This window comes from Equus asinus, chromosome 5 (assembly GCF_041296235.1).
Source record: "Equus asinus isolate D_3611 breed Donkey chromosome 5, EquAss-T2T_v2, whole genome shotgun sequence".
Taxonomy (NCBI): Eukaryota; Metazoa; Chordata; class Mammalia; order Perissodactyla; family Equidae; genus Equus; species Equus asinus.
Window position 1 is genome coordinate 14,961,064 of NC_091794.1, and position 11,373 is coordinate 14,972,436.

General features: G+C 47.6%; 1 protein-coding gene across 4 annotated transcripts in view; it reads right to left on the minus strand.

Annotated features, from left to right (window-relative positions):
• The window catches only part of CCDC80 (coiled-coil domain containing 80), a 35,214-nt gene extending 25,629 nt beyond the window's left edge, over positions 1-9,585 (minus strand). The window contains exons 1-2 of one of the 4 annotated variants that reach the window (XM_014838657.3): positions 8,665-9,585; positions 6,112-8,015 (exon numbers count right to left, since the gene is read on the minus strand). In XM_014838657.3, coding sequence (XP_014694143.1) covers positions 6,112-8,004 — 1,893 coding nt within the window. In that variant the 5' untranslated portion in view covers positions 8,005-8,015; positions 8,665-9,585. Of the gene's footprint in view, positions 1-6,111; positions 8,016-8,425 lie in introns of all 4 variants that reach the window. The other 3 variants (XM_014838655.3, XM_014838656.3, XM_014838658.3) reach the window with 3 other exon arrangements.
• Positions 9,586-11,373: the final 1,788 nt, after the last annotated feature.

An 11,373-nucleotide genomic window follows, 5' to 3' on the forward strand; every position in this document is an offset into this window, starting at 1 on the left:
AGTTGCTATGTTTTAGGTTTTTCTTTCTGGTTATTATTTGCTCACCTACACACTATTTTGAAATAAATAAAATGAATGGTTAAGTGACAACACAAAATAGTCAAAAACAAAGGTGAGAGAAAGAGATTTACTGATAGTGATTTGAGACTCCTTATTCTAAACCAAGGATAAGCCCAGATTTAGAATACATTTAGAGGTATCTCAGGGCACAGATGCCCAGACACTAGATGACTGATAATTACCTGCCTCTGTAACTTCAAATCCGTACGGAGACTCCATTTCATTCATCTCGTACTCTGCCTTGGACCCTTAAAGTCTGTTGACAGCCCTTGATATGGCAGGATTTCAAGAGTCCTCAAAGCTCCATTTGGTCTTTTTCTTCCCCTTGTGCATAATTGAGGATTTCGGACAATACATAATCATACAGAAACTCATCCTCCCATGCCTGGCAGCTTCTCCCCCTTTTCTCTGAACACAGTGACCCTAGGCCATGGATACCCAGTGGGAATCGCACTTAAATAAATAAAGAGCTCTGATGTTTATTTTCACCTCAGGACCTTCGCCCAAGGATGGCTGAACCCACCGTTGAGGTGACATTTATTTTGCATGACTCATTTCCTATCTTCCTGCCCTCCACAACCTGGGTCCAGGTTCTCTCTTGCTAACCTTTCCTCTTGTTCCTCCCTTACGTGACCTCTTCACCCCGTAGCCAGACTGTCTAAATTGTGATATGAAAGAACTCTTGGCAGAGTGGCAAAGAGAAAGAGTGACTGTAGCCAAAGTTGGAGGGCCTGCATTTTAGTCCTAGTTCAACCCCTGGCTATCCTGTAGCCTTAACAAAGGCACTTAATCTTATGAACCTTAGCTTTCTCATCTTTACAATGGAATAACTCCCCGCCAACCTCATTAAGTAGTGAGAATTGAGCAGAAAAGAAAAAAAAAAACTATACATGTGTACAGGCTGTGTGCACCGGAGCACCATACATGTATGTTGCCTCTGAATAGTTCACCCACATTCCTTTCTAGCCTTGGCCCTATTATCCTTCCCACCTAGAAAGGTCAAATCCACTCCCCTCCCCTCTACCATATCTGAACCTGAGCCATTCTTCAAGTGTAGCATCCTCCTTAAAGTCTTTCTAGCCCACAATCACCACTTTCTTCTTTTAATTACTGTTCTTACAGTCTGCACTGCTCACTTGGAATTTATATATTTCCTCAATTTATTATTTTATTTCATATTTATGTCACACCTCCCCAACTAGAGTATAAGTTCTTCAAGGTTCTGAAACCCCAGCCCTGCCAGTGCTGTGCAGGTGGTAGGAGCACACATGCTGGCCCCCTCCCTCAGGTTATACAGATAATCCAGTCAGAGGAGAGGGGAGGGACTCAGGAACATGGTCCCCTGATTATGAACGTCTAGATGCAGTTGGTAAAGACTCTCTCCGTTACATTGAATCTGCCTGTCGAGTTTGCATCAGGGAAAGCAGAGCAGGCTGATGCTCAGCACAAGTTCTGACACTCTTTCCCCGTGTATTGATGTCTCCATCCCATTCATTTTCTAGCTTGGCAGTATTTCAAACAGTATTTAAAATGGTAACTATTTCCAATCCCCTCTTCCTAAAAAAAGCATCCTAGAGCTTCTCAGTAAACACTATTGTTGGCACTTGGCCTCTTTCCCGTTGGGTGGTGATAAATCAGGGCATGTATCATGAATTTAGAATTGTGTTGTGATTCTTTTTCACTTTTCTGTTCTAACTGTGTGTTGGCACAAGGAGCCTCAGAGTGTAATGAAGCCAGTTTGCATAAGTAAAGGGAGCAAACAGGAATGGGAAGATGCTAGGGGAAGGTATTGTAAGGCTCAGATTATTCTAAATATTTGGTTAGGCTCAAAACACTAGATTTTTACAGGATTCTGAAAAAATAACATTCAAGCTAGTAGTCTGCCTTAGTAAAGCAGAGCTTTATGTCCTTTTCTAAAATTAAACCAAATAGGTAGATTATTATCCCAATATCCAGATTCCTGAGCTAAGGTTGAAAGAACTAACCCACTTGAATTACAGGAGACTCAGTCTCCAAAGAATGCTTACACTTGAACTTGAATCACTGCAATTCAACACTATGAGGCCTCTTGTTAATTGACAAGCAGGTAAATCTCAGGGCACAAAGTGACAGCTTTTCAGCTGTACTCCACATAGTCCAATATTTTAGTGACAAACATCTTATCTATATTCTCACTGTTGTCACCCCAAACAGACACCAACCAGTTTGAGGGATAAGGTTAACTGAGATACAATCTATTGCTCTTGACTGACTGCCAGGAAAGCCAGAGAGCTGAGGTACAGAGAACTAGCTAGGTATTAAAGGAAAAAACTCAGAGCTGGCTCCGTGGCTGAGTGGTTAAGTTCATGCACTCTGCTTTGATGGCGCAGGGTTTGGCTGGTTCAGATCCTGGGCACAGACCTAGCACCGCTCATCAGGCCATGCTGAGGCGGCATGCCACATAGCAGAACCAGAAGGACCTACAACTGGAATATACAACTATGTATTGGGGGGCTTTGGGGAGGAGAAGAAGAAGAAAAAAAAAGATTTGCAACAGATTGTCGCTCAGGTGCTAATCTTTAATAACTAAAGGCAAAACCTCTACATTTGTGCTTAGCACAAAATGTTGACAACTGCTACATCTTACCATTTATCTGGGTAATTCAAGGTTGAAAATGAATTTTAAAATATCTGCATTGATTAACTGGCAGGATAATTTCTCAGTTTCCCCTTGAGTTTATGGCATGTGCCCACGGGAAGCTCACACCCACAGGAAGGCAGAATCGGGGAGCAGCTTGAGCATGAACTTTAAAACCAAACAGACCTGAGTTCTAATTCTGGCTTTGCCTCATATTAGCTCTACAGCTTGGGAAACTTCTCAGCCTCTCTGAGCTTCCGTTTCCTCCTCTGTAAATGGAGTTAATAAATCCTTCTTCATGGGATTGTGGTGAAAATTAAACCACATGGTCTCGGCCAAGTGCCCTGCAGGATGTGCCCCTTTCAGTTGACAGGCTGAGAGGTGGGGGTTTGAAGGACTGACCTCCGGCCTGAGAATAGGAGTATGAATAGGACACCAGGATGCACAGGCAACTCCGTCGAAGGCTCTAGGATGCTGTTCACCCAGTTACAACCTAAAACCTTGCTGCCCATGTTTCTCTAAGAAATTGGTTAGGTAGCAGTTACGTGATGTTTTCACATCTAAATAATGATATAAATAAATGCAAAGCACTAGGCATATAAGATAAGTTGTAGTTGGGCAGCAGGTCACTGAAAAACTGGGAAGATGAGTTAAAAGGCCTGCACGACTTCTTGGAACGCAAACCCCATTTCAGTTTGAGCACACTGGTTAGGCTGAGGCCAGTTGGAGGTGTGCGTCAGCCATACAGCTTGGAGGGCGCTAAGCCTTAGTGATTACTAATTGAATCACTGAACTTCCTGAATAACATCAGCCATGTCTGACAGGAAAAATGAGTGGAAGAAAGATAAACGGCACCAACAGTCTCTCATCGGAAACACTAGTCTCTTCGCTGCCTAGTGAAACAGATTCTTTTCTCTCCGTCTTTTGATTTTATATCATGTTTATTTCATCGCATCTTTTCTAATCTATTATTGTTTTAGACATGACTAGCTCCTCAGAAAACACATTTCTGATATGATCATGAGCTGGGCACACGTGGGATTGCAGGACTGAAACGCTCCTGTTTGTACTTTCTTTCTAATAACAAACCTGGCTCTCTTGCCAGCCCCAAAGAACAACACTGCCATGAGCAATCCCAGCTGGTTTCTGTTTTGCCTCACGTGACATCAGTAGAAGCTGTCATTGGAGTTTCATTTGCTAGAAATTTATGATCAGGGATGCTGTTAAAAGCAAAAAAGACCCAGCTGGGCTTTCAAACCCCTGACTGAGGGAGTGGAAAGACAGAGGGAGAAATGAAAAGCATGACTAATATCAGGGAGATAGTAGGAAAACCCTTTCTTTTCACTCACGAACTAGGGGCAATGGAAGTATTCGCCAGATGGGAGCACAATTACAATCCCGACATTTTACCCAAGCTTATTTTTCCCCTGGTTAAAGGCTGCCCATGAGGAGCCCTTAGCCTGCCTTGCTGGTGAAACGGCCAGGTTGGGTGATGTGTTTTAGCAGGCAGGACAAAGTCCCAGGTATGCAAGAGGAGAGCACGTCTCCGATGCTTTCCCACACCCTAAAGAGGGCAGTTTGCCCCCATGGCTTGTCTACCAAACATTCCAGTACCAGGTAGAGTTCTTCTCTGAAATCAGTGATGCTTTTTGGTTCTGACTGGAACATTCCCACTTAAATTTATGTCCTCTGGGAGTAACCAAGCAGCTGTTAAACTACTCTACCAGCCAGCCTATCCTCTGCTAACCTAAGTTTATATAGTTACTTTAAGGCTCTGGTTAAAAATGAGTAACAACATACAAAAAGTATATAACAAGACACACACACACACACAACCTGTAGAATCAACCAAAACTTAGGTTTGGTTCTAAGACCTACATACATGATGGATGGAACAGCTAAGAGAATTTGGGGACATGCCCCTCCCGTGATGAACACCACAAGGGACTCTGCTCTGAATAACATTCAAATGCACATTTAAACTTTTTGAAACCAGATAAATGGACACCAGAGTTGCTCTGTTTACATCATTAACCCACATTTAGGCCAAACTGGAAAAAGTAAAAGACCTTCTGAAAGATGCCTTGAGAGAAGAGTGCCTGTCTCTTTTGGTGGCAGGAATGCAGGGCCAGGAATCACCCTGTCCGTTCAGTAGGATAGATGCTGTCCTTAACAGTGCAAGATGGCTCCATACCACCCAGGTATCTGAGAAAATCCTTCCTGACTCACATTACACAACATTAATTTCCTGACCTTTTTCTCTGAAGTAATTGGATCATACGTTTCTCCTCCTGGACAGTCTGGAGTAAACGAGGGCATTAAGAAGCTAGGTGTAAAATCTTGGAGGGGCATTAAAAGAGGTGCAAGGGGACATGGAGAGGAGAAAGAGCCATTGTCATATCACTGAGGAAGTGCCCTTACATTTAGGATGGAGCTTATTCCTGTCCAGAGTCTTCCTTGGGTGTGACTAGATTCTGTTATCATCATTCTTCGGATGGTGGCGAGTAGTGGCCAAAGAGAGAGTTACTGAGATGGACATGTGACATGCTCAACACTTGTGGTACTCAGAACCAGGCAAAGCAGAAGTAAGGACTGCTTGTCTCCTTTTTCATACACACACACACAGACATGCTCATTTTATAGAGGCACAGGAGAAACTGACATGACATCTTGCCTCCAAATTCAGCAATGTCTCTAGGGTGTTGGAAATGGGAGCAATTAAGCCAGTGCTCCACTGTCCATCCTTCTGGCTTCTTACTGGTAGTTGGGCAGTGATGGAGGAGGCAGCCTTTAAGGGAGAAGGTTTTAGCCAAGCGGTTTTAAAAGTATTTGTGAGGGTCACACCAACAAGGACCCTTCCCCACTCCCGGTCATACCCACTCCCACCCAGGCTGCCTTACTTTCTGCTTCCTATCTTTGATATGGACCTAATCAGGGGGGAAGAAGGAATCTTGCCATTTCCCCATCTACATGCTTCTAAGTTCCTAAGTTCACGCAGAGAGAAACCCTTTTCCTAAGTTGTGACTGGAGTCAATGCATGCCATTTTAGGAACTCCTTCCTCCTTCCTTTGTCCTTTGAACTTGGTAAAAGGAAGCTGTATCCAGAACTATCCCTTAAAAGAGAGGAGTAAGGATAGGGGGTGGTAGTGACGGGTTTGGAAGAAACTGACTACAGGTGCTTCCCTGGGCTCATGTCTCAGGTCCCCTGTCACTGCCTGTCCCTTAGGGCTGTGAGTCTGTGTGGAGAGAGGTTCTCAGAGCATCTTAACCAAAAGGAGCTGCTGGCCTGGCTGCTCTTCCTTGGATCTTCTAGACATGGTACAGGTTCAGCCACAGTGTGCCATCCAGCAACGTGATTTTAGAAAAACAACAAACCGAACGTTAACACGCCCTGCCTCAGCCCACAGAACAATGCCAAGCAGAAGATTACTTACGAGGAGCCTTCGTTTGCCTTCGAAGGAGCCCAGCAGGTCAGTGGCCGACTTCCGGGGGCTGGGAGCGAGGTGTTTGGTGGTGGGTTTCAGGAAGCCTTCCTGCTCTGTCCTCCCCGCTTTTTTCTTCTTGCTCTTCTCTCTGTCCTGCCTGCTCTTTTTCTCAGCCTTGTCCTTCTTCAGCTGCTTTTCACTCTTGAGTAACTTGTCTGCTTTCTCATTCTTCATCTTTTTTTTCTTCTCCTTCTCGGGTTTCTCCAGCTTCTCATGCTTTTTCGACTCCTTTGCTTTCTGGGGGGGAATATTCCCCACCTGCAGCTCCTCCTCCAGCTGAGAGGCAGTAGGCCGGCTGAGCTCATACTTATCCTCATACTCATTGCTAAGAATTTTGTCCTGGGCCTTCTTTTTGGGAGGCTTCCCCTTTGCTGGCTTGTGAGGTCCTGGAACCACGTTTGGGTCCCGGGGGCCATGCTCCCGCCTGTCTGTGCGGTTGTCCCGGACCCGCCCCGCGCCAGCCCTTGTGCTGTGCTCTGCAACGGTGGTGGGAGGGGCAGCCGTGAAGCTCTCGAAGCTGGTGGCCTTGCTGGGCCTCCTGGTGGTCTGTGGCCTCTCCCTGTGCTGCTCCTTCCTGGGTGGAGGGTAGAGATTTTCTGAGGCCACAGGGGCCCTGGCAGTGGTCACCTCCGCTGTTGCTGGGGGCCTGTGGGCGTCTGAGAAGGGAGGCGCCCGAGGGGTCCAGGGCCTTTGGGTGGTCGGAAAGGCTGTAGTGGTTGTAGGTCTTACAGCTACAGCTGCCACCCGAGAGGTGGCCCGAGTCACTGTTGTGACTGAAGCAGGAGACAGGGTGGTGGCCCTTGGGGTTGGAGGAGGTGAGGGGGGAGCCCCGGTAGTGGTGGCGGGTTTTCGCATCACCTTCACCCGACTCTCTCGGGTTGGCGGGACGTGTGCTCTCCTCTGGTCTTCTTTCCTCTTCTCACTGCTCAGGCCTGGCCTCCCTGCTCCACCACCGTTGTTCCCCTCCGCCACCACCTGGCCCTCTACTCCAGAGGCCTTACATTTTTGGACAAAACCCTTCTGCCTGATCTTCTCTATCCTGCGGATGGGGCTCTGGTCGATGATCTCATACATGGCCTCCAGCCTGACCGGGTAAGGGTAGCGCTCTTCTACCTGCAGCGTCTTCTTCAACAGCACCATGCCAAACTTCCCCTTCTCCAGCTTCAAGAAGCTCATTAGCTTTGGGATGAGGTTGGGATCTAGGGGCTGCTCCAGGACGCGGCCCTCACTGGTGATCCTCCGCACCTTGCCTCCTTCCTCGCCTGCCTGGTGGAACAGCACAATCTGCTGAATGTGCCGTTCCGCCAGCTCGCAGTACACGTCGTCCTTCAGGAGGCTCATCATGAGGCGGTAGTAGCTATCCGAGGCGTGGGGGGCTGAGATGACCCACACCCTGTTCTTCCCTGCAAAGCTGGCAAGGATGTTGGGATTGCTGGACCCCGAGGGGAAGCGCAACATTCTTGACCGAGCTAAGGACCCCTCATCTCGGACCATCTCACGAGGAGAGCTCCGGGCTGTTGGTCTCTGCTCAGGTCTCACCAAGGCTCCATTGATGCCCAAAGGGGCCGGCAGTGCGGTTGCCTGAGCTACTCTCAACACCGGCACACTCCTCCGTCTTTGGAGAGGCTGGAGGTTTGGTTCTTCCAGAGTGCTTCTCGCAATTCCCTGAGACCTCCCCGTGTGCCTCAGAAACCGGGCTGGCCTTCTGTTGACTGGGGAGACCAGAGGCACTTTCCGCCCTCCATGGCTCCCTCTATTCATGGCTTGGGGGTGGGGTTCTGATCCACACACCAGCCACAGTGCCAACAGCATGGTAAAACTGGGTCCCATTCTCCATGTCATTGTGCAGTCCTCTTTGGGAGGCAGCAGGGTCAAAAGACAGAAAGGGGAGGGGGGAAAAAGAAAGAAAATCATTTAATTGCAAACAGAGCTGGGCATTTTTTTTCTCTCTCTCTCTGTTGGCCTAGGGGAGGGGGAAGGGGTGGTTAAAGCAGAAGGAAAGAGGTCAGGGAATGGAAAATAGGATGAGATCCTGTTGCTTTTAAACCCCTGTAATTTGTCAGTGCTTAGCAGAGACAGTTACATTAAGCAGGAAACCCAACTCGGGTCTGCACTCAGCATGCTTGCACTGTTTCAACTGACTGATGCTCCAGAGAAAATGCACACTGAGCATATTAATTATGACTACATTCCCATTTCATTTCTTCAATAAGCAACAAAGAAACAAACAAACACACCGAAGACAGAAGGATTACACACTTACATTGTGGCTCATGGAGATGGAATGCAGAGGGTTTAAAAAGCAATCTGAAGTGTGGTCCCAGGACAGTTTCCCAGATGAAACACTTTTCCTCCCAACCCTCTCTCTCCTTTGAGAGGCTGAGCGATACAAAGGGGGTGAGCCGCAGCTCCAGCTCCCAAAATCGCACCACAGACCCACCGCCTGTCCTGACCTGAGGGCTGAGCTGCTTTCTTCTTTTCTTTCTGGCTGTGTCTTTTTACCTTCTTGACAAGTAGGATGAAGTGAAAGGAGCTGTCCTTTTGAGGCTTTGCATCTCCATTTGTCTGTAGTCTCTGCGCGGTCTCGTGTGTCTGTGTGTGCCAATCTCCTGTGCCGACAGACACAGGACGTCCCTTACAGTGGAGCCCCAGCTAGTTCTGAATCTCGCTCTTTCTCTCTTTAGAGTTCCAGGATCCTTCTTATCACCCTTTCCCCTACAGTCTGGCTTAGTCCCTTTGTTTCCGAGCGTAAAAGCACTGGGATTAATATGTTTTCCAGACTGAGGGAAAACACAGGAATGTGATGTTAAAAAGGACTTTTTTTTCTCTTCCTACACTTCTCTCCTCCCTTTATTTTTCCCCACCTTTTTTTCTCCTCTTTTCCTTCTCCTTCTTTTTCTTCTTCCTCTTGCCTGGATTCAGTCCCAGAAATGCCAGGACAACCTCAGTTTTGATCCAAACCAAACTCAAACAACAGCAGCCACTGGAAATCAAGGAAACTTCACTAAGAATTTAACAGATCAGCAAAACACCGCCTCCTTCCCATTTCAACACGTTGAGAGTGGACTCGATGGTGATGGCGGGGTGGATGGGGGGAGGGCTGTTCTCCGGGGTGGGGGAGAGTTTTGAAACACTACACATCATCATAAATCACTTTAGAATAGGATGGCTGAGGATTTAACCCCTTCCATACCCAGTAACCAGGATACTTTCCCTTCCTTTCTGTACTCACACTGCACTTCGGAAAGGGAAAATTCTCAGATTTCTGCATCTGGCTGCTTGGTTTTCCTAGAGACAGATTCTCATTTGAGTGAGAGTTCTTGGTGGCACATACACAGACAGTATATATATTTATAGTTCCACGTGTATATTTTTATCTCTTTCTCCCTGCTTCATGCGTTTAGTTTGAGGTTGGAAAAGCCCGTGGAAAACATGACTGGGTTGTTTTTATTTTATGCTAATTGGGGATCAGATTACAGTACTGTGTTCTTGTTCTTAGTTTCTCCTTGGCATGGAAGGAAGCTGGTAAAAGGTTAGAAATGCAGGCGATGGCCTCTTTCCCCCTGAGATTGAGGTCGGCCATTACATCAGAGAAAGGGCATTGTAGTCTCCAGTTCTGGGCTCTGGCTAGAGATGGTAGGCTAAGAGCTTCTTCAGAGGGTATGAGTGTGTGTATGTGTTGCAATATTTTGCCCTCCAGAGGCTTCAGTTGAGACTTTAGGCAATCGTTAGAAGGAGCTGTATCAGGTTCCAAAGGAGAGACGGAGGCAGCTCTGTGCATCTACCTCCTGGCTCTGCCGTGGGGATTCAGCCTTTAGCAGGGAGGGAAGATGCCTCAGGTTCTACAGGTGTTTCTTCTAGGCTCTCCAAGAGAATGCAGCCAGTATTAACTGCCACAGACAGTGACGAGCCAGGGTTGCCAGAAGGCTCCTTGCAAGCTAGGCCACGCTACTAGCTTCCCCCACTGAATAAAACCTGGGCCCTAGCTGCTACCCCTTGATCAGCCCTGTCTCCGACTGGTCATCTGCCTTTCCTTCACTCAAGCTCTCAGGACTGAATTGAAGACCTCTAAGGAGTTGAGTCTCGGGCTCTCAGCCCACAGCTTGAAGACCAAGGGGTGCCGAGAAGGAAAGCCCTCCTGTGGAGCCCTCTCAGACACTTACAGATTCAGTAACAAAGGTGGGCTTCAGACAGAGACCCTCTGCCCACTGGAGTCAGAGAAGATTTCCCCTCTCATGGGATTCGTCTGTTAAGTTGGCCAAATGCCTTGTGCCAAGTTGGACAGTCCTCGATGTTATTTCCTTCCTCACATCATAACATTTCCCACCCTATCCCTTACCAGGCCTCCTCCTCTCCTTCTTTTCTTTTCCGTTAGTCTTCTCCCTACTAATAACAACTACCATTTATCGAGCATTTTCATGGGAGTCTCTGGGCTTGGCACATTGATGTATTCTTTGGTCTAACCCTCAGCATCCCTAGGAGATAGGTGGGATGATCCCCATTTTACAGATGGACAAACTGAGGCTTAATGAGTTTAAATAATTGCCTACTTGGCACAGATGGGAAGTGAGAGAGCTGCAATTTGAACCTGGATTCAGAACTGTCTACGCAGCATTGTGTTACCCTACCTCCCCCTTCATTGCCTTCCCACGCCTTCTCTCTCTTCTCTTTCTTCAACTCCTTTTTGTGTCTCCCATATTCATAGAAGAGTCTCATTTATTTGGTCAACCAGAGCCCTACTTTCTGGAATAATTGTGTAGCTATACTTTTTGCCTTTCTGAATAGGTCCTTAAAGTCTTTTATCCTTTTTCATGGCTTCCACCAACCTCTCAACGATGTGCACAATATTCGTCGCCTGTGTACTGGTAAAGTTGGAATACAGCCACTTATGCGAAGGGGATTTCACCCAGAGGGGAAGCCAGCTCATCCCTGAGCTGGATGTCTTTCCGGGAGCCTCAGGCTTTCTTCTCTTCTGTGAGCCTCTGCCACTAGATGGCGTGCTAAACACACAAGCGGGAGACGACCTAACAAACCCCCCCCTCCGCGTCTCCCCTAAGCTCCGCCGCCCCTCTCACCCGCGCGCGCGCACACACACAGACGCGCACACACCCAGACGCGGGCAAAGTGGGCCTTCTCGTCCCTGCTCACGATTTTTCAACCTCAGAGCCTGAACCCGTCCCTGGAACCTGAGAAAAGCGCCCCCGCCCTGCA